Source organism: Oncorhynchus clarkii, chromosome 14 (genome assembly GCF_045791955.1).
Source record: "Oncorhynchus clarkii lewisi isolate Uvic-CL-2024 chromosome 14, UVic_Ocla_1.0, whole genome shotgun sequence".
NCBI lineage: Eukaryota > Metazoa > Chordata > Actinopteri > Salmoniformes > Salmonidae > Oncorhynchus > Oncorhynchus clarkii.
In genome coordinates, this window is record NC_092160.1 from 10,376,253 (window position 1) to 10,399,459 (window position 23,207).

A 23,207-nucleotide genomic window follows, 5' to 3' on the forward strand; every position below is an offset into this window, starting at 1 on the left:
ACAGGTTTTTTGAAATTTTTGCAAATTTAATACAAATTCCCCACAGATCTGGGGAAGGGTACCAAAACATTTCTGCAGCATTGAAGGTCCCCATGAACACAGTGACCTCCATCATTCTTAAATGGAAGAAGTTTGGAACCACCAAGACTCTTCCTAGAGTTGGCCACTCGGCCAAACTGAACAATCGAGGGAGAAGGGCATTGGTCATGGAGGTGATCAAGAACCCAATGGTCACTCTGACAGAACTCTAGAGTTCTTCTGTGGAGATGGGAAAATATTCCAGAAGGACAACCATCTCTGCAGAACCACCAATCAGGCCTTTATGGTAGTGGCCAGACAGAAGCCACTCATTACAGGCACATGACAGCCCGCTTAGAGTTTGCCAAAAGGAACCTAAAGGACTCTCAGACCATGAGAAACAAGATTATCTGGTCTGATGAAACCAAGATTGAACTCTTTGGCCTGAATGCCAAGCATCTGGAGGAAACCTTGCACCATCCATACGATGAAGCATGATGGTGGCAGCATTATGCTGTGGGGATGTTTTTCAGCGGCAGGGACTGGGAGACTAGTCGGGATCAAGATGAACGGAGCAAAGTACAGAGAGATCCTTAATGAAAACCTGCCCCAGAGCACTCAACCTCAGACTGGGGAGAAGGTTCACCTTCCAACAGGACAACAATCATAAGTACACGGCCAAGACAATGCAGGAGTGGCTTTGGGACAAGTCTTTGAATGTCCTTGAGTGGCCCAGCCAGTGCCCGGACTTGAACTCGATCAAACATCTCTGGAGAGATCTGAAAATAGCTGTGCAGCGACACTCCCCTTACAAGAATGGGAGAAAGTCCCCAAATACAGGTGTGCCAAGCTTGTAGCATCATATCCAAGAAGACTTGAGGTTGTAATCAGTACCAAACATGCTTCAACAAAAGTACTGGGTAAAGGTTCTGAATACTTATGTAAATGGGACATTACAGTTTGTTGTGTTTATTTTTCATACATTTGCAAAAATGTCCAAAAAACAGTTTTTGCTTTGTCATTGTGGTCATTGGATTGATGCGGGGAAAAAAACAATTTAATGTAACATAACAAAAAAATATATTCTATATATAAAAACGTGGATATTTTATGTCTCTCATTTATATATATATATATATATATATAAAAACAATTTTTTTACACAAACCAAAAAGGTCCACACGTCATATAGAATATACCATCTTTATAGTCATGGCATGCTTGGTTCAATAGCTATTGACGAGAGAAACCGGAATATCCAATATAAAACACATTTTACCTAGGTCTCTGACCTAGAGGTCCAGAATTTAAGTACTCACCCGGGGGATCACTGGATTAAGCCCCAGTCCATCTGTTCCAAGTTTGTGGTAGGCAAAAAAACCCTCGTGGTTAAAAAAAAGTGAAAGAAATTGAGCCGGGGAAAATGTGATCTTAAATGTTTTAAATGTTTTCCATTCGCCTCTGAAAAAAATGTGGCGCATGCTACATCAGAATTACCTTTGTCAGTCGTTTTAAATTATTTTTGAATTTTAACCAATCTTGGCAAGCTCAGTTGATCCAACTATGGCCAATAAATAGCATGCCATGCCATAATCAGTTGCAGATACCTAAAGAGTAAAAAGCATCACTCTGACCAATCAGTGCCCTCCTCTGGGTGCACAGTTGTTTTTTTCTTCTTAATGTTTTCTTTTTTTTTTTTCAAGACGAAGGACAAGCAAGTTGAAATGGCTTTTGCCATATCTCCATGAATTAATGTTTTTGTTGCTAAAGATATATATTTTAAGGCTGAAAAGCTACACGAATGGAAACTTCGTAGTGGAAGGAATGTTACTGGTGTCTTGCAAAGATAGAAAATGTACCTTTGGCGCTTATCTGTCGCCATGATTCTTGGGCTTGTTTGGTATTTCTCGGACTGCGGACAGGTTGTGGCTCAAATAGTTTTGTGTTTACTATTTTGGCCATCAACCCCTAATTTCTTCATAAAGACCGGACGGGAAAGCGGCACTCAAACATACGATGTGGCTGAAGACAACTCATTTCAGGTAATTTAAACCGTTATATACATTTCATACGATTGGACTATTCAATTGCAGTTGTTATTTTTTTCGTCTGTCATAGAAATCATCATCGCAACAATGTAACGCTGGTCACGAGAATCAATGTAACATGGCGTGAGCCATGCACGTTACTTCTGTTTATAAAATGACACAATGAAACAAGCTTATGAATCATGTCATTAATACCAACAAACATTTTAATATTTCAACGGATTGTCAGTCTGTGATCTATTACAAATCGTTAGACCATGAACGATTACTGTTGTCTAGTAACTTAGTTGTGGTGTCAAGTGACACTAAACTTATGACATGTTCTTGACATGGACCTCCTCATGCCCTATAAAGCTGGTGGAAAAATGCTCATATTTTTGCAAGTGGACGGAAAATAAGGTGAGAGTTGAATATACACATTGGCAATGAAAGGAGTGCTATGACAACAACTGAGAAATAATGGTGTCCCTCATGGTGTAGCCATACACAAAGGTGAAGCTCTACCTTCCATGCACATTACTCTTTGTAGTTTAGCTGGTTTCTTGCTGTGTACTCATGCTATAGGGACTGGACTTGTGCCATCTTTCTACTTGGTTTAATCTACAAGGTAAGGAATGAATGATGTCAAAACACTATAATCCTTTCTGAATTGTTTTACAGGAAACACTAAAGGATGAACATTTAGGTTGTGGTGTGACTGATACAACAATCACTAAAGCTAAAACATCACAGGAGACACAGTTTCCCCATGTGAAGAGGTCTCTTCAGCAAGGTGTGTAGTTGTGCTCAGCATGAGCTGAGGGCCTTACAGAATTTGCCATTATAATGTAGAACGTTTTTGTAAATCATCCTGTCAGGCTTTCTTCCAGGATGAAAGATTTGTAAAGAAGTGTCTGTTCTTAAGATCAGTTAGTAACAAGACAAGGACACATAACGGAAAAATTTTGTGCCGAGATTCTGCCTTTTGTTTTAGTGATATATGGTCAGCCAAATGTAGGTCTATATTCTGCGACAGTTGAGTAGGACAGCAAATGCGGCTGCAGACATCTGATGCTAAATGATCTGGGAGGGGCTTGGGTATCAAATATGTTGGGGGAATAGACATTCCACACCCTTTTCAATGTGCTATGCTTTGGAATATGGAAAGCGGAGATTTTACCAAGTTGTGGTTGTGCATGAAAGAGGAAATGGAACAACGTTGTTTGCATATTTTGTATAAGGCATACTCAGTCAGGTTTGGACTGTTTTCTGTCAGGAAGTTGTTTTGACAATCCTGCTAAAATGAACACAGCTTACTTCAAACTGCACAATATGTAAGTACAATAAGTAGCCTAGCTTATTGCTTACAACACTCAGGGCTCTTTTAAATGTAAGTTATTTTTGTCCATGGCAGCTGTTTTGCTTTTGGGTTGATTTTTGAATGTGTGTTCTCAGTGTTTGAGTGTGCCTACGCCCAGCTAGTCCTCCCCTGGTACTGCGTCCCTGAGCCCTGTGACAGTCAGCTCCTGCACGGGGTGCTGTGGAGGGAGTTTGACCAAGTCATTGATCAAGTCATCAGCAGAGGCAAAGACTTTGATGTCTGCTCAGCAAGTGTGGGCTGCATTCGCATCCTGACCCAGCACCTCCATAGTGCCAAACAGTCTGATAGGTAATGCGGCTCTCCTGAAGTCACTTGTAGAATAGGTATTAAGTTGCTGTTCTCCAGCTATATCACTTGCCTATACTGTTGAATTGGTTTATGTATATTTTAATGTTTAGGATAAATATTTATCAATCAAAGTTCTGAAATTCAAACTTTTTTTTATTGGGTGTAATGCAATAAGTTAGTTTGATAGCTTGGTCACATGAAATCTATGTATGTTTTCACATGTTGGAACAATGGCCTGTATTTAGGTGATAGAATTTATTGCTAATACGTTTGTAATACTCTGTCCTAATGTAATTTATCTACATAGTAATACTCTGTCATTAGTCCAAAAAGGCTATTTTTATTGACTTTGTCTCTGTCTGTTTGGCTCTTTTTGTCTCAGAGAAGCATTGTTCAGCTCTAGGGGAGAGGAGGTTGAAGTTCTAAGAGTGTTCTCTGAAGCACTGGTGCGAAACCTTTTCCCTCAGTCTCTATGGGGACTGGCAGTCAGCCACTGTGCCTTAAATGAGATTGTTGCCTTAAAAGGTAAACCCCACAACATAAGCCTATCAGTGCCTCAGTTTTCTCTCATTGCTCAACTTTTGAAAACGAGAATAAATTAGTATCAAACATTATCATTCCATCATGGATAGAGGTACTGCACATACTGTGCTACAACTAAAATAAGGTCTCTCCTTAGAGGACAGCTAAAACAGTGTGTTATCATCGAAACCTGCTGATAATGGTTCGTGGCTCTGATCACAGGAGTCAGTGAAATGAGTTGAACCATTACTAAGCCGTAAATGTAATTGTAAGGGATTTTACTGTTGTAGATAAAATATTAACTTCTATATTCTGTATCTGTAACTTTTATTGGATTCAATGAGCCTCGAAGTGTATCACTTTTTTTGTTGCCCGGGAGACATGGACAGTGGTGGATACTGGAGGTGTCCATTAGTATAACAGTGAAACCAGTGGAAAGTGTCACAGTAATTCTGAGACTAAGTGTGTGTTTTTTTTCCTATGTATATTGAACATGGCTTTGTCCTACCATAATGGTTTACTCTGTATAGCCCTTCACATTGACTTTGTCATCCATGCCCTAAGTGCTGGACCTGCTGGTGCGGTGGCTATCAGACCCAGACAACCTCAACCAGCTGGTGGTGAGTCAGCTGGATGGAGTGACCCCCAAGAGCTCTGTGGAAGAGCTGTGTGAGTCTTACTCTGACGGGGCCTCTCCAGCCGCCCTGCAGAGCCAGACCAGTGACGCGTGAGTGACCCTTTTCTTACCAGGCTGCTTCTCTTTTTTTTCTTTGGTAGACACGCTTCAGTGTTAGGGTGATGTGCCGACAACACCAATAAATAAATTGTGCTCTGATTTTGTTTGGTTGCCATTTTAGAACACTGGAAGAAACCGAGAATGCTCAAACCGGTGACGGCAAGTCCAAAAAGAAAGGTGTGGGTGTGTTTATTTGGAACAATAACTAGGCTAAATTGAAACACTTTGTTTGGCACAAACAACATTCAATGGACCAAAATAAAGTGAATTTAGTTTGTGTCCAGTTGTTTCTGTTTGTGCCGTGATGTTTTAATTTTTTATGTTTTGTTTTTGTTTCCCCTGTGCCTCAAGGTTCTTGCAGTTTGCAGTCAACCTGTGACACAGTAAAGGCCACGGAAATGTGGACACTTAGCTAATTGGATATGTGTTGTTTTTCCAGCCAACAAATTGAAGGAAGGCTGGTCTAAAATCCTTGACAAGATGAAATCGAAGAAAGATAAAAGGAAGAAGATGAAGAAAAAGGAGCAGGTGCTGGTGGTCAGAGCCAAGTCTATCCAGGATTGTCCATCAAAGGAAAGTGAAGGTAGTAGCCGGGAGTGTTCCATCCAGAGCCAGCAGGACCCCGACAGCGTAAGGACACTGCACCAGATAGAGCAGGTCTGCAGTCAGCACTGCACTATTCACTATGCTCTAATCTTTTTCATAGTAAATGTTATAGATTTTATCCATTTTATTTGATATCTTACAGACAGTACATGTTTTGCCGTCTATCCAATAGAAGGTAAACATGAAAGCCTTATTTCTGGATGCCCTCTGAGGTTGAAACGTAACACGGCTGACATTAGATTTTGTAATTGTTTTGGTTCACCAGGAGGATGGTGATCTTGAGAGCTACTTGACCAGCGTACAAGAAGAAATGATGGAATTCAAGCTGTCATATGAGATGTGGCGGGTTGGCCACTGGGCTGTCAGCGTCCCTCATGTGAGTCACAAATCACACACAAGTCACTGGAATGCAACTACTGCTCAATATGAAAGTGAGTTTTGTGAAGACATGTCCTTGGTCGTTCTGTGATCTAATAATGATTGTGCCAGAATGGTGTGTAAAGTAAGATGTTACTGTCTGCAGATGGAGAGGGAAAATGAGGAGATGTGTTTTACAGTTCACCTAGAGGAGAGGGATAACCCTGAGAACCTTCACTGGGATGTAAAGAAGACCCAGACGGACATCATCCATTTCCGCAACCTATGGCAGGTTAGAGATGGATGAAGAGGGAGTGCTGTGCTGTGCTGTTGTCAAAACAGACTGCTGTAAAAGTTTGGAATGCATCAGATACTGCACTGTTTAATTTCATCTCTGACATCTTATGGATGTTGTACAATTAGATAAAAACATTGCAGGTTCTAATAGTCTGAGTGCACCCTCTTTTGACAGTAGTATCTTTTGCATCCTCTATGGAGCCATATCATATAGTTATGTCACACATCATTCTTAAATATCTTTCATGGTTTGTGTTTTTTGTTTTGTAGGACTCTGCTAATTTACCCTCCCTATCCGTGTTAGAGGCAAGCACTGAGAGTAACAGCGAGGATTTTAGAGAAGCCAAAACGTCCCTCAAGGTCTTCTTACAGGTACACTGGCACACTTCAGACACGAGCAGAAATGCACATGGTATAATAAAAAATGCATGTCTTAATCTCCATGCCCTCTCCAGGAGCTCGTCTCTGATGCTCTGATGGGCCACACTCAGCCAGTGTTTCAGTTTCTGTGTCCTCTGGACAAGCTGCTGAGTGAAGAGGAGCATGTGGGGGGAGTGTGGGGTCTCCTCAGTGGCCTGGCCTACTTCCTGTCTCCAGGGCAAGAGGAAGATGAGGTAGGCATTTTAATTACATGTTGAGTAAGGCCTTCAAGATCATCTTGTATCATAATGGGTCATCACAAATGACAAATAATGCCCTCTGCTGGTGCATTAAGAAATCACAGCAGCTGTGAATCTTAAGCAGTCAGTCCGTATTTGTAAAGATATTGCAATGCACATTGCATTTTTCAGGACAAGCACAACACTCTTCAAAGAGGGACCAAATCAGATGATTCCAACACAACTGAGAATGCAGACTCAACTGCAACTGAGAAGCTGAATGAAAACATTGGTGATACAAGGGATGGTTCTCCTTCAGAACCAAGTCCCATTGAGTGCTGCAGAGGTAAAGTCATGGTGCCAGTAGAGAAATCAGACTGTTTGGTTAATGCAGGCAAAACCGAGGACAAAAAAGAGGAATCGGAGAACCCTGTAACTTCTCACCTAAAGATGATCAACAAAGAACTATCCAGATCAGAGGAGTGTCTGGCCCAAACAAAATCAGACAACCCTGAAGACCAGACCGACTCTGTCTGTAGACCACGACATTTCAGTCAAAATGGAGGCTCGCAATATGACCTCACTGACAGTCCGTCATGGTGTTATTTAGTTGGAAAGTCAAATAAAAAGGATAAACTCACTTTCAAAATGTCAGGAGGGATCCACAGGAGTAGAGGAAAGGACATGGGGAGTCAGTCAAAATTAGAAGACTCGCAGTGTTTGAAAAAGAACCAATCCAGCTGGGAGCAAATGGAAGCAACCAAAGCCATTTTTGATTTGTTGAAAGCAATATCTGGTTAGTTTTCTCTTCCTAATTTGTTTTAAATTGTAATTTTGGATGTTTTATATTTTAATCAGTCACCTGTAGTAGTAGTAGTAGTGTAATAATCAGCGCCCTACTTTTCCCTCCAGGTAATTCCATCCTGCTGAACATATTTGATGCGATTCTGAAACCCGTCATGCCGATATTGAAAAAGTAAGAGGTGAAATATTCTCCCATTTTCCACTGCAGTCTTGGTTCGTCATAGTGACAGGGTAATAAGATGATCTACATTTGGCCTTTTGAGAATCCCAGCATTACTTTTTATAATCTCCTCTAGGAAAGTGAAAAGCTTCTTGAATAAGATGAACCCAACAGATGCCCAGATGGCCTCCTATATCGATAACCTATGTGATAAACAGTGGCCTGAGGGCTCGCCAGAGGTGACCAGCCCTAAACCCCACCGCAGCAGTCAGGAAAAGAACGAGACCAAAGACCGAGCTCAGCACCTCATCAATGCCAGATGTACAGGATATACGCTGTTTTTCACTCTCATCAACACAGCTGCTAGAGTTATGATTTTCATTCTAAGACGGAGATGTGGGAATTGTCCCAGTTCACTAACATCATGTTCTCCATTATAGATTCAAACTATTTAATCTTGAAAAAGACTGATATGGAGACAGTGTTTAAGCTCTTCCAGGACTGTGAAGAAAACAAGAAGCTGGTCTATGTGAGTGTTTAGCCTCTTGAGTTTCTGTGGCGAGCACTGGAAGAGATGTCAATGTCCTCATTAATGTTGCAGCACTCGCTCTCTATATTTGATGTTTGTCAAATGTCATAAAAATATGTCTAGACTTTCTTGTACAGTTTGGTAGAAACATTGACTCAACTTTTGCTTCTCTTTCTTTTCAATAGATGCTGCTTTCATTCCTGTTGAGAGAGCTTCTGCCGGGTGAGGATGCTCTTAATGTGAGTGCCATAACCCTGCAGAAAGTGAACGCCAACTAACTCATTTTAAGATGTTCACAGGTCATGCTTTTAAATTAACTGTAGTTCTGATGTTTTAGAAAATTAAACAATTTATTTGATTGGTTGTCATGCCTTAACAGTCCCATTTAAGTCTACACTTGGTGGGAGTATTATAATAAAGAAATCTTATGATGCATTTCCAGAGAAGTATATTTTACCTCATACATTAAACATGCTGTGAATCATGCCTATTATTTAAAATGTATCATATGTTGACGTGTTATGTATTTGGCAATATCAGCACATTAATGTGAGGTTATTCAAGTTAAAACATCCTCCACCAGTGTAGAAAATAGAAACATTTGCTATCAAGATGATAACGATGTACTCCATTGTCAATCTGAGGGGGCATAAATGTACTTTGATTTCACTGGTAGGGACACACAGAGCACTTTGAATAAAATGTTGACGTTTTGACCTAAAGGGTTTTGAGCACTTTGAGCACTTTCATAGTTGATGGGGAGATGTGTTAAATAAGAAGCTTTTGAGGAAAGTTGTTCATGTTTTGAGAATTTCCAGTAATTACACACGCACCTGCCTTCTAAAAGAAAGCTTGCAAGACACTGAATGTGAAAATTAAGTGCCTTGTTAATAAAGCTATTTTATATATATTAGATTTTCCTTGCTTCTTTGGCTGCGTTTACACAGCAAGCCCAATTCTGTTTTTTTTGTTGTTTTTTTTACCAATTGGCCTTTGACCAATCAGATCAGCTCTGAAAAAGAGCTGATGTGAAATGATTGGACGTCAGACCAAGTCATGGAGAGAAAAAAGACACAATTGGGCTGCCTGTGTTAACACAGCCTCAGACGTATGCTTTAGATTGTGTGGTAGGCATATTCTGTCTTCTGACTGTTGATTCTTCCAGTCCTGCCATATAGGATTAATGAGTTTTAACGAGTTTCTCTATGTTGAGCATTTTTATGTTCACAAAAAAATGGATCATTAAAGTAACTGTTTAGCGTTTCCAGATGTCTATGAAATAGAACCTTAGAATATGAGTGAAATTGTTTTCCTTCACAAAAATGTAAGAATATTAAAAAGCAGCTTTTCTTTGTTGGGATACTGTGTGCATACCCCATCAACAGAATGGTGTGGGCGTATACTGGTTGATAGAAATATCAACCCATGTAGACGGCTGATTGGCCAGTTCATCCTCTTCAGGAGGATAAAATCTGAGTAAATGGCAAGTATTTTTAAACTGTCAGATGTGGGTTCGAAGTGCTTTGGCCACATGAGTATAGGATGAGTCAACAACTTTATTTGGGTATGAGTTAACAATATAAACTTATAAAAGTCAGATTTCACTGAACAGTTTCTTTAAAGCCCACATTCAGTCTTTTTAAAATTATTTTTAAATCATTGTATGTGCATGAAGATAACTTTCTTATTAACTTTAAATATATTTACATACACAGCCCTGATTGGTGGATATAATTGTCTAGACCATGGTTTTCCAAACTCTTATCTGTGAAAGTTTTGGTTTTTGCCCTAGCACTACACAGCTGATTCAAATAACCAACCCATCATCAAGCTTTAACTATTTGAATCAGCTGTGTAGTGCTAGGGCAAAAACCAAAATGTGCACCCAGGAGGGGCCACAGGACCAAGTTTGGGAAGCCCTGCTCTAGAGAAGTGATTCCTAACCTTTTTTGGTTACTGTACCCCAAATCACATTACATTTGCTCTGTCTGGAGAACCCACAAAGTACCCCCTCATGTGCATGTTACCAGTAGGCCTATGGTCACTCATGAGTTTTCCCGAGTACTTCCTGTGGATAGCACAAGTACCCCAGGTTGGGAACCACTGCTATAAAACCAACCCTGCTTACCCCATCAAAGAAGGAGGATACATATGCAAATAAAAGATGAAATAAAAGATGACTGGTCATTGGTCTGAATAATCAGATCATATTGTGATGTCATGCTGTGGACCATCTCACCTGAACTGGCTGAATTATAACATTTTTGCTCGAAAAACTCTTACACTAAAAGAGCATTATCAAAATGTTACATATTCCAGAGTGTTATTTCGACCTCATAGTGTGGAAATTTCATTTAAAAAAAATGGAAATCACATTCTTAACTGCACTGCACCTTTAATGCAATGCCTAATGATAATACCCAAGTAATATTTGGATATCATCAAAATAGTAATATTGATCTAGCTACTCTGTTCAAGCCAGTCAGTGTTGTTTTGAATCTCTTTTTTTGAATGAGAATAAAGTATCTGAAAATAGTAAAAATACTTCTGTCTTAAACAGCTTCTTTATTTGAAAGCATATACCATAGGCCTTAGAGTATTGTTGTGTTTAGTGCTCCTTTACTCTGCTGAATGTACAGAAGGGCATGAGACAAATGAATATGTAACATTAGGGAAAGTAGTGGTATGGGTTACTTGTAGGGGTGCCCATGGGGCTGGGGATCAGAAATGTGAAGTGTGAGAGAGGCAGGTTGAGGTTTCCAGGGTTAGAGTAGTGCATACGTTTTCATATGCTGAGGCAGTGAAGAAAGTAGAGGGAGATGGGTAAAGGGAAGGGATCCTGAGAGGAGTGGTGTGAGTAGTAGATCTGTATCAGTACAGAGGGATATGCCAATAAGTGATTTGTTTCAGTAAGATTGGATTTTTAGCATTAATAGCAATGGTTATCAACTGTACTGCAGGGATGGAACGTAAGTCACAGAAAATTGAGGTTGTGGTGGCAGCTGCAGAGAGGTATTGGGTGTGTGAGACTTGAAGTCAGAAGAGTTACAGGGTGTGTTAAGTGGTGGTGTTCCATCGCTTCAGGTTGTTGACCTGAGGTAGGACTAAATAGATTTAAGGTGGTGTGATTTTTATTTTAGATTTGTGAGTGTAGTGTTAGATGGTAGGGTTTTTGTTTATAGATTTTTTTTTCCAAGCAAAGTATAAGGGGCTTGTACTTCAGTCTAGTAGGTGGTGGTAATGCATATCGAAGAAGAAGATGAACGCGATTCCTGTTTCCCTCCAACACAGTAGGTGGCGTGCTCACCAGTATGTATGGTTAATCCAAGATGGCTGCGCCCTGAGAATTAGTTACAACGTGAAGGTGCTTCTGCTTTGGACATTGAATAACGGATAGGTATGGTACAAATTACAATTTGTTACTTACATTGAAGTGTCTGCTAGCTACGTTTTTCCTATTTCGTCATCTCTAATGTGTAGATTTATTTCGCTAGCTTGTTTCAATCGTGTGATTGCTAGCTAACGTTATTTCCTATTCCGCGAAGTAGCAAGCACGAGCTGACACTAACTTGCGAAGGGTAACGTTATTAACTAAATGTTGTATAAGTGTCTGCAATAATGCTCAAATCAGTATTTCCCACGTTATTCATCTTCCTTTTGTTGCAGGCTTTGGTTTTTCCATTTATGTTTTGATGTTAGACTTTAGCACATAGGGCCCACTGATCCGTGTCACCTCGTTGACATCTCATTAGTGGGAAGGTCTTTCTCTCCCTATTTGATTTCTAGAAAACCATTAATATGTCTGCCTTGTTTTTCGTTTTGCTCCACTTTTTGGTTTGCTTCCCGTCTTTAAGTTTGGTGTGGGCTTTAATTTTGTTTGTCTGTTAGTAGGCACATTTAGTGGGCGCTCATGGCGTGTGTCTTATTAGGTTCCCGTTGTTACAGAGGTAAAAAAAAAAACAGTTTCAGGTTGGATATTCGCCTGTAGTTTTCCTTACGTCCACCAACAGCAGCTAGGGACCTTCAACATTGTGACAAATCATATTTTTAAATTTCAATAGTTATACCAATACTCCTAAAACTTTCACAACTGGTTCTAGCTAACCCGATGGCATAGACACACATTGCACATGTATTTTTTTGTAGATTTGCATCTCGCACTATTTTAAATTGATTTATTTACATCTTTTAATTCCAATAGCTCCTTGGTCATGTGACCTACCCTTCTATATTGCACACCCTTTAGTTAGTCCATTTTCATCTCAAGATTTTACATGCATTTTTCAAAATGTAACATTTCAATAGCTCCTTGGTCATGTGACCTAGAGACTTCAAACAAGGTTCAGAATGTCCACTCAGTGGGCCTACACATTGCACATCCTTTGGTTAGGCAATTTTCATCTCACACATTTTTACATGGATTTTTCCAAATGTAAAATGTCAATAGTTCCTTGGTCATGTGACCTACTGACTTCAAACATGGTGCAGAATGTACCTGTCTATATTGCACACACTTGTTTGTGTACTGTAAAATCACGTGGTTTAATGTACATTTTTCACAGTTTTAAATTTCAATAGCTCCTTGGTCATGTCAATTACACACCTAAGAAGCGTTCAGTGGATATACACCCATATTGCATAACCACTAGTTATGCCTCTTCTATATTGTTGTACATTAAAATTAGTTTGACAATTAGGGGGTTCAGTTCAGTGTTTACCCTTTTCTTTAATATTTATCTATAATAATTGGTAGTTCTTAGTACTTATTTTCCCAGTTTTTTATTTTTCCACGGTATTTAACAGCGGTACACAATAGGAGACAGACAGATAATATCTCCTTTCGTCGTTAATATTAACCATAAAGGGAAAAGTACGAGAATCATGCTATTAATTGTCCAAAGCAGGGATGGAGAGTGAGCTAGTGAGGTAGGCTGCAGTGGGTTTGTTGGTCAATACATATATTGAACATGCAACCACAGTAATGGTGGCCAGTAAATCAATGAATAAAAATTGAATATTGACAAATTAAACAAATTGTAGACCTTTAATATTTTCCAACATGTCAACAGACACTTAACTTCAAATAAGTATGAAACATTTCAGTGTTAACTTTCTCTTAATCCCTGGTTGATGTACATTTCAGAGCCTCTTCAGTGTGGATGGGGTATAGCATACATTTTCAACAACAACCGACTGCACTTCCAGTTTGTGTTCTTTACTTTGGTGAACTATTTTGTCTTCATTGCTAGTTACAGCACATGGAACCACCGTTGGCATGCATAACATTAAATCTAAAACAAAACCAAGCGTAACACTTTATAAATAATATCAATGTAGTATGACAAATGACGAATTAGCCATCCATTGTGTTATATCATAAATTACATACCAGACATTTTTAGTATATCCTCAGTTATTTCTTTTCGCAGTTGCTCCATGTGTGTTTGAAGATTCCATATCAATTTGGGAGGGGATGTTGGGGAAGTTCTGTGCAACTTCCTTGGCCATCTACACCAAAAAATAAAATAGAGTTTTTGACCTAATTGTCACATAACAGCTAACCATTCATTATTGCAAATGTAACTATCAAACCTGCATTACAAAGACCCCACAGCTGAAGGTGTCCTGCTGCATGGTGTGAGTTATTTCCCCTCCTTTCCACTTTATGTCCACCCAGTCATCTTTTCCATGGCAGGATCTTCTCATTTAGAAGTATTCTCTTTTTTTGTGTAAAAATAATGGAATTCTGATTAGTTATAGGCAAATGAATACACAAGCCAAATTTGTATGCTGTTTTCCTTATCACTATAATCTAGTAGTAATTTATTAGAGGTAATTTCCTTTATGCCCCATTCTACACACACACAGCCTAATTATAGGCACTGAACCATTTACAGGACAATAAAAGTAGCATATAGGATCCAACCCTATCACAGAGTGAATAAATGTAGAGCGTTTGTAGACTTTAAGAAAAAAAATATTAAGTGACAGTTTCATCAGTACGTGCTTAAAGAAAGTTATCACAAAGATGACAGTGCCCACCAAATCTATGACAATAGAGAATGAATTGTAAAAATATCTGAAAATGTCAGTTGTTGAACATAATACTTCTATTTGCAGTAGCAATTTATGATGTATGCAGTTGAGGAATATTCCATGTACCAACACTAAATGTAGGACGGACATAAGACATTTCCACATGCAGTATTTTATTATTATTATTTTTTTCACCTTTATTCAACCAGGTAAGCCAGTTGAGAACAAGTTCTCATTTACAACTGCGAATTGGCCAAGATAAAGCAAAGCAGTGTGACACAAACGACAACACAGAGTTACACGTGGAATATACAAACGTAGTACAGTCAATAACACAATAGAAAAGTCTATATACAGTGTGTGCAAATTAAGTAAGATTAGGGAGGTAAGGCAATAAATAGGCTGTAGTGGTGAAATAATTAACATTTTGCAAATAAACACGGGAGTGATAGATGTGCAGAAGATGAATGTGCAAGTAGAGATACTGCGGAGCAAAAAAAGTTATATATATATATATACACATATATACACATACATACATACATACATACATACATACATACATACATACATACATACATACAGTGGGGCAAAAAAGTATTTAGTCAGCCACCAATTGTGCAAGTTCTCCCACTTAAGATGAGAGGCCTGTAATTTTCATCATAGGTACACTTCAACTATGTCAGACTAAATGAGAAAAAAAATCCAGAAAATCACATTGTAGGATTTTTCATGAATTTATTTGCAAATTATGGTGGAAAATAAGTATTTGGCCAATAACAAAAGTGTATCTCAATACTTATATACCCTTTGTTTTCTGTAAGTCTTCACAAGGTTTTCACACACTGTTGCTGGTATTTTGGCCCATTCCTCCATGCAGATCTCCTCTAGAGCAGTGATGTTTTGGGGCTGTTGCTGGGCAACACGGACTTTCAACTCCCTCCAAAGATTTTATATGGGGTTGAGATCTGGAGACTGGCTAGGCCACTCCAGGACCTTGAAATTCTTCTTACGAAGCCACTCCTTCGTTGCCTGGGCGGTGTGTTTGGGATCATTGTCATGCTGAAAGACCCAACCACGTTTCATCTTCAATGCCCTTGCTGATGGAAGGAGGTTTTCACTCAAAATCTCACGATACATGGCCCCATTCATTCTTTCCTTTACACGGATCAGTCGTCCTGGTCCCTTTGCAGAAAAACAGCCCCAAAGCATGATGTTTCCACCCCCATGCTTCACAGTAGGTATGGTGTTCTTTGGATGCAACTCAGCATTCTTTGTCCTCCAAACACAACGAGTTGAGTTTTTACCAAAAAGTTCTGTTTTGGTTTCATCTGACCATATGACATTCTCACAATCTTCTTCTGGATCATCCAAATGCTCTCTAGCAAACTTCAGACGGGCCTGGACATGTACTGGCTTAAGCAGGGGGACACGTCTGGCACTGCAGGTTTTGAGTCCCTGGCGGCGTAGTGTGTTACTGATGGTAGGCTTTGTTACTTTGGTCCCAGCTCTCTGCAGGTGATTCACTTGGTCCCCCCGTGTGGTTCTAGGATTTTTGCTCACCGTTCTTGTGATAATTTTGACCCCACGGGGTGAGATCTTGCGTGGAGCCCCAGATCGAGGGAGATTATCAGTGGTCTTGTATGCCTTCCATTACCTAATAATTGCTCCCACAGTTGATTTCTTCAAACCAAGCTGCTTACCTATTGAAGATTCAGTCTTCCCAGCCTGGTGCAGGTCTACAATTTTGTTTCTGGTGTCCTTTGACAGCTCTTTGGTCTTGGCCATAGTGGGGTTTGGAGTGTGACTGTTTGAGGTTGTGGACAGGTGTCTTTTATACTGATAACAAGTTCAAACAGGTGCCATTAATACAAGTAACGAGTGGAGGACAGAGGAGCCTCTTAAAGAAGAAGTTACAGGTCTGTGAGAGCCAGAAATCTTGCTTCTTTGTAGGTGACCAAATACTTATTTTCAACCATAATTTGCAAATAAATTCATAAAAAATCCTACAATATGATTTTCTGGATTGTTTTTTCTAATTTTGTCTGTCATAGTTGAAGTGTACCTATGATGAAAATTACAGGCCTCTCATCTTTTTAAGTGGGAGAACTTGCACAATTGGTGGCTGACTAAATACTTTTTTGCCCCACTGTAAAACTACCACAAACATAGCACCCAGTAGTTATCCCCGCACAAAAAGCAATCCAGAGATTCAGTCCATTTCTACAGTGCCCAAAGATAAAGATCCGCAGAAAACAGGTTTGTCATTACTGCCGTGAGAAAGGGCACACTGTCTCTGTGTACTAAATTTAATGCAGAAAAATTAGAAGGGGGAAAAAGCTGTTTATTTTTGTGGGAGCACTCCAGCCCATTAAGTCTCTGGTTGGGATATCTCCTCAACAAGATTTTGGATCAATGTGATTTAGTGTTGTGTTGTCTCGCTTGTTGTGATGTGTGTTTTGTCCTATATTTATATTGTATTTATTTATTTTAATACCAGGCCCCCGTCCCCGCAGGAGGCCTTTTTGTATGCCGTCATTGTAAATAAGTATTTGCTCTTAACTAAATTGCCTAGTTAAATAAAGATATGCATGAACCCTTTGTTTCAGATTACTTTTTGTGTTTGTAGAGTGGTGATGCTGTTAAGCAGCCAGTGAAGATACTGAGAGACACTGGGGCAGCCCAGTCCTTCATTTTGGAGGGTGTTTTGCCTTAGTCTGACACTGCAGCAACTGGTTACAGTGTGTAAGTACAAGGTGTGGAGATGGGTTGCATGGAAGGTCCTTTGTATAATGTTGAAGACTGATTTTATTTCTGGTTCCGTTGTCGTTGGAGTGAGGCCTAGACTCCTGGTGAAGGGGGTCTCATTCATTTTGGGAAACAATTTGACTGGAGGGAAGGTCGTGCCAAATCCTGTCATTTTGTAAGGAACCCAGATTAGAGGTACCTGATGGGTTATTAGAAAAATATTAGGGATGCACAATATATCGGTGAACATATCGAAATCGCATGATATTAGCTAAAAATGCCAACATCGCTATCGGCGAATGTCTAGTTTAAAGCCGATGTGCAAAACCGAGTGAAAGCTGACGTGCATACCTATATAACGTAACATGACGCCATGTAAAAATGTTCACTACACATGCAACGCAGCATTCCTAACTTAGCCCACAATGTCTGCTGTGTGGATCGAGCAGTCATTTGAAAGAGTAAAAACACATTTCAGCGAGACAACTCAAAGGCGAAATCCATTAAAGCCAGGATAATGGAAAGCTAGCAACACCAGCAGTTGCAGTCGAACAACCTGAATATGCCAAAAACGCTGGGCCAATTGTGCGCTGCCATATGGGACTCCTGATTTTGCTAAACCTCCTGAGTTGACCTCTCCTTTGAAAAACCCAAATGTGAGTGAGTTTGTAGGACCGCTGAAGGAAGAGGGTCCTTACAGTTGATACTTAGATGTCTAGAAAGCAGCTGATTGCAGAACAAAGATGTTTCCCTCTCCCCTCTTTGCTGAGATACGTCCAGAGGAGGAGTTTGATGAAGTTCATGTAGGTTACTTTGACAGGGATAGTGTTCTAATGAGGAAATTACGTTCTCTCGCCACTTCTGGGCAAGACGATTGGCCCAGTGTATCTTAAATTGTTATAGTTATGCTTCGACAAGAGATACTGAGGTTTGGTCATGATGGTAGAATGGCAGGCCATCTTGGGGTCAACAAGATGTATGGACCGGATCTTGCATAACTTCTTCTGGTCTGAAATAGGATGTTGTGGCTTACTGTAAAACCTGTTTGCGAACCAAGCTGTACTGGTTGCACCTTTGCAGCCTATTCCTGCTTTTGATGAACCTTTCAGCAGGTTTATGTTGGCTTGTGTTGGTCCTTTGCCCAAAGCAAGCAGTGGTAACCAGTTGCTTTGGACTATCATGTGTGCTATCACTCATTGCCCTGAAGCCATTCTACTGAGGAAAATCCCTAATGGAAAGTTACTATGGATATTACAGGCGTTTTGACCTTGAAATCAGGCATGTCTGTGTTAAGGACAATTTGGTTGTTATAGAAGAGTACGTGAGTTTTAGGCAGCAAGAAAAGTGGGGGGTGGGGGCCTGTTTTGTCTTGTATTTAATTGTTGAAAGCCACTAGATGCCATTTTTATATTGAAGGCAACGCGTTTAAGTAGTGACGCATTTAAGTTGGTTATGTTGTGCAATGGAAGTTGTTGTTTTCTGTTGGTGATGAGAACTTGTCCAACAAAAATATAGAATATATGTTTGTCTTAAGGGGGAAGGTGTTACAGGCTTTGGTTTTTCCATTTATGACTTGATCACATAAGGCGCACCGATTCATGTCACCTCTTGTCAGTGTGCTGGTTGCCATCTCGTTAGTGGGAAGGTGTTTCACCAGTGCTGACCCAGGTGTGGAGGATCAACACCTTTTATTTGGCACTCCCTATTTGATTTTCTAGAAAAACTTTCCTTTGTCTGATCTTCCCTGTTTTTTTTTGTTTGTTTTTGCTACACATTTTGGTTTGCTTCCTGTCTTTAAGTTTGGTGTGGGTTTTAATTTTGTTTGCCTGTTCTTGGGAAAATGTAGTGGGTGTCTTTTCGGTTCCAGTTGTTGTTGCTAGTGAACTTTCCGTGGACAACCCATAGTGTCTTTTAGGTTCCAGTTGTTGTTGTTGTTGCTAGTGAACTTTCCGTGGACAACCCATAGTGTCTTTTAGGTTCCAGTTGTTGTTGTTGTTGTTGCTAGTGAACTTTCCGTGGACAACCCATAGTGTCTTTTAGGTTCCAGTTGTTGTTGTTGTTGCTAGTGAACTTTCCGTGGACAACCCATAGTGTCTTTTAGGTTCCAGTTGTTGTTGTTGCTAGTGAACCTTCCGTGGACAACCCATAGTGTCTTTTAGGTTCCAGTTGTTGTTGTTGCTAGTGAACTTTCCGTGGACAACCCATAGTGTCTTTTAGGTTCCAGTTGTTGTTGTTGCTAGTGAACTTTCCGTGGACAACCCATAGTGTCTTTTAGGTTCCAGTTGTTGTTGTTGCTAGTGAACTTTCCGTGGACAACCCATAGTGTCTTTTAGGTTCCAGTTGTTGTTGTTGCTAGTGAACTTTCCGTGGACAACCCATAGTGTCTTTTAGGTTCCAGTTGTTGTTGTTGCTAGTGAACTTTCCGTGGACAACCCATAGTGTCTTTTAGGTTCCAGTTGTTGTTGTTGCTAGTGAACTTTCCGTGGACAACCCATAGTGTCTTTTAGGTTCCAGTTGTTGTTGCTAGTGAACTTTCCGTGGACAACCCATAGTGTCTTTTAGGTTCCAGTTGTTGTTGTTGCTAGTGAACCTTCCGTGGACAACCCATAGTGTCTTTTAGGTTCCAGTTGTTGTTGTTGCTAGTGAACTTTCCGTGGACAACCCATAGTGTCTTTTAGGTTCCAGTTGTTGTTGTTGCTAGTGAACTTTCCGTGGACAACCCATAGTGTCTTTTAGGTTCCAGTTGTTGTTGTTGCTAGTGAACCTTCCGTGGACAACCCATAGTGTCTTTTAGGTTCCAGTTGTTGTTGTTGCTAGTGAACTTTCTGTGGACAACCCATAGTGTCTTTTAGGTTCCAGTTGTTGTTGTTGCTAGTGAACTTTCCGTGGACAACCCATAGTGTCTTTTTAGATCCTCTCCTAAAAGCCTACCTATTTCATTTTGGTTGTTGTCAGTGACTTGATTAGTACCCCCTTCTGTTTGAGCAACATTATTTTTTTTTCTTGCTGGGGAACGTAACACTATGGTTGGTGTCTTGTGCAGTCCATGGAATTGCAGGACCACAGTGTTTCAGTTGACAGTGGTCCGCAAATGCATTGGTGAGTAGCTAGCTATCCCATTCATAGATGCTAGCTACCTAACATGCTGACCAGGCTGCCAGCGTTGCGTGGGCGAGCGTTGCACAATAAATGTACACATTTTGTTCTGTCATTTCATCCAAACTGCTTGTGCGTCAACGGGCGACTGCTTAGCCACGGTACTAAAATAGAACTTGGTTCTATTTTAGAAGCTTGACGCGATTGAAAGATGAATGAGGTCCAAACTCAATCCAGTTCTTCTTCAATGAGGATTAATGTCAGTTGGTGTCCAATAAATGTTGCATTACCTTCAACTAGACAGAGGTATAAATATCTTACACTTTGCATGGAAAAAGGGAGGGGGGAAAATAAACAAATACCCAACACTCATTATAAACCCACCACCCTATTCCACACTACTCCACAATTTAAATATATTTAGTCCTACCTCAGGCCAACGGCCTGGAAGGATGGGACACCACCACTCAACACACCCTGTAACTCTTCTGAAGTCAAATCTTGTACACCCAAATACTTCTATGCTGCTGCCACCACAACCTCTATTTTCTGCGGTACAGTTGAGAACCGTTGCTGTGAACGCTAAAAGCCAATCTTACACAAGCATATATCACTCACTCATTGCCATATCCCTCTGTACTGGCACAGATCTACTACTCATACGAATCCTCTCAGGATCCCTCCCCTTGACCCAACTTCCTATACTTCATTGCCTCAGTATACGACACCCTCTGCACTACTGACCCTGTTAAACCTCTCGCAACCGGACATTTCTGATCCCCAGCCACACATACTGCTTCTTTCCCCCAATACTACACATTCCTTTGTCTCATACCCTTCTGCACACTTCTCACACCTAGGAACTTCCCTCCTACACTCTGCAGCCACATGCCATAAGCTTGACACCTGTAACAATGTAATGGATTTGGGACAAAAGCTTGTACGGGACAACTGAAATATCCTAACATCACTTTGTCAGGCAAAGACTCAACATCAAAACTCAAAAGAACAGACAATAACTCTTCTGTTTCACAACTCATGCCACCCTTTCCGCGTCACAACAAAAGACAAGCATCACAAACACTGGGCATCTTTCGTTTCTGTTGGTCTACTTTCACATTTACTGGCACCCTTTTGAGAGCAAAACGCAATTATCACAAAACCACTTTCGGTTACCTTCACTTATTCCACAGCACCCAACTCTGTTTTCACCTACCCTGAAACACCATTAGGGATCAGCAAAAGGCAGGAGTCCATTTTCTCGAAAAATGTCAATCCTACCGTCAGACTACGAGAACTTCACCACACCTGCCACCGCTGTTAGTTTACCCTCATTCATTTCCATTTCACCTCCAAATCCATGGAAGAAAAAGAGAGATTAATTAACAAGGATAAATTCATCAATGAACTAACTAAAAACTAATGAGGTTTTCTCTTTTATCGGTGGATTAGTTGTCGGAGTAGAGAACAAACGATTTTGTATGACTCAATGGGTAAAAATCCAGCAAAAAAAAGGAACATGCATTTCAGGTAAAATAACAACCCAACATTTACCTTTGGCATTTGGAAATTGCTCCCAAGGATGAACCAGACTTGTGGAGGTCTACTATTGTTTTTCTGAGATCTTGGCTGATTTATTGTGATTTTCCCATAATGTCGAGCAAAGAGGCACTGAGTTTGACGGTAGGCCTTGAAATACATCCAAAGGTACACCTCCAATTGACTCAAATGATGTTGAGTAGCATATCAGAAGCTTCTAAAGCCATGACATTATTTTATGTAATTTCCCGAGCTGTTTAACCTAAGGTATAGGGGGCAGCATTTTCACTTTTGGATAAATTGCGTGCCCAATTTCAACTTCCTGCTACTCATGCCAAGAATATAAGATATGCATATTATTCATAGATTTGGATGTAAAACACTAAAACTGTTTGAATCATGTCTGTGAGTATAACATAACTTATGTAGCAGGCAAAACCCAGAGGACTAATCGTTCAGATTTTTTGTTGTTGTTGACGTCTCTGTCTGTTCACTGAGTTCTCATTGGCAAACGATATTTCTTAGGAACTTGTTTTCAGTTCCTACTGCTTCCACTGGATGTCACCAGTCTTTGGAATTTGGTTGAGGTTATTCATTTGTGCAATGAAGCAGTAGGGCCACCTAGGAACTGCGTAACACTGTTAAGAGTTGCGCAAGACTTGAAAAGTAGCTTGGTTTGTTGTCTTCCTGTATTGAACACAGATAGACCCGTCTTCAATTTGATCGATTATTAACGTTTAAAAATACTGAAAGTTGTATTACAAAAGTAGTTTGAAATATTTTTCCAAAATTTATAGGCAACTTTTGAAATATTTTGTAGTGACGTTGCGCATTTTGGAAGCTGTTTTTTTTCTGGATCAAACGAGTCAAATAAATTGACATTTTGAATATATATGGAAGGAATTAATCAAACAAAGGGACCAATTGTTATGTTTCTGGGACATATTGGAGTGCTAACAAAATAATCTCGTCAAAGGTAAGGCATGTTTTATATTTTATTTCTTCGTTTTGTGTAGCGCCTGCAGGGTTGAAATATGCTACTCTCTTTGTTTACTGTTGTGCTATCATCAGATAATAGCTTCTTATGCTTTCGCTGAAAGGCTTTTTTTAAATCTGGCATGTTGGCTGGATTGACAAGGAGTGTAGCTTTAATTTAGTATCTTACATGTGTGATTTAATGAAAGTTTGATTTTTATATCATTTTATTTGAATTTGCCGCGCTGCATTTTCCCTGGCTTTTGGCCAAGTGGGACGCAAGCGTCCCCTATACCATAAGAATTTAAAGGCACAGTCAACTAGTGTATGTAAACTTCTGACCCACTTGAATTGTGATACAGTGAGTTAGGAGTGAAATAATCTGTCTGTAAACAATTGTTGGAAAAATTACTTGTCATCACAAAGTAGATGTCTTAACCAACTTGCAGAAACTGCAGTTGAAAAACGAGTTTTAATGACTCCAACCTA

At 40.0% G+C, this 23,207-nt stretch overlaps 2 protein-coding genes across 4 annotated transcripts in view; both read left to right on the top strand.

The window, feature by feature from the left end:
- Nucleotides 1-1,619: 1,619 nt before the first annotated feature.
- On the top strand, nucleotides 1,620-9,921 carry LOC139365964 (sorting nexin-25). 2 transcript variants are annotated; one of them, XM_071103031.1, is made up of 16 exons: nucleotides 1,620-2,060; nucleotides 2,727-2,838; nucleotides 3,501-3,714; nucleotides 4,097-4,239; nucleotides 4,801-4,963; nucleotides 5,094-5,149; nucleotides 5,412-5,629; nucleotides 5,844-5,954; nucleotides 6,102-6,227; nucleotides 6,503-6,604; nucleotides 6,688-6,846; nucleotides 7,024-7,627; nucleotides 7,744-7,807; nucleotides 7,932-8,116; nucleotides 8,236-8,324; nucleotides 8,510-9,921. In XM_071103031.1, the coding sequence occupies exons 1-16, from the start codon at nucleotides 1,872-1,874 to the stop codon at nucleotides 8,600-8,602; spliced, it is 2,628 nt and encodes an 875-aa protein (XP_070959132.1). In that variant the 5' UTR covers nucleotides 1,620-1,871; the 3' UTR covers nucleotides 8,603-9,921. The 2 variants fall into 2 exon arrangements, with proteins under 2 accessions (XP_070959132.1, XP_070959133.1); XM_071103032.1 differs by having other exon boundaries at nucleotides 5,412-5,602; nucleotides 8,510-9,587.
- Nucleotides 9,922-11,626: 1,705 nt separating this feature from the next.
- The window catches only part of LOC139365967 (large ribosomal subunit protein uL11m-like), a 58,847-nt gene continuing 47,266 nt past the window's right edge, over nucleotides 11,627-23,207 (top strand). The window contains exon 1 of one of the 2 annotated variants that reach the window (XM_071103034.1): nucleotides 11,627-11,721. The gene's annotated coding sequence lies outside the window, so the exon portion shown is untranslated. Of the gene's footprint in view, nucleotides 11,722-17,086; nucleotides 17,106-23,207 lie in introns of those variants that run through there. The other variant, XM_071103035.1, reaches the window with a different exon arrangement.

Coding starts and splice junctions, on each gene's coding strand:
- LOC139365964 (XM_071103031.1), top strand. CDS start 1,872: ATGTACCTTTGGCGCTTATCTGTCGCCATGATTCTTGGGCTTGTTTGG. Junction 6,847..7,023: donor CAGGGCAAGAGGAAGATGAG/GTAGGCATTTTA, acceptor TGCATTTTTCAG/GACAAGCACAACACTCTTCA. Junction 8,325..8,509: donor AAAACAAGAAGCTGGTCTAT/GTGAGTGTTTAG, acceptor TCTTTTCAATAG/ATGCTGCTTTCATTCCTGTT.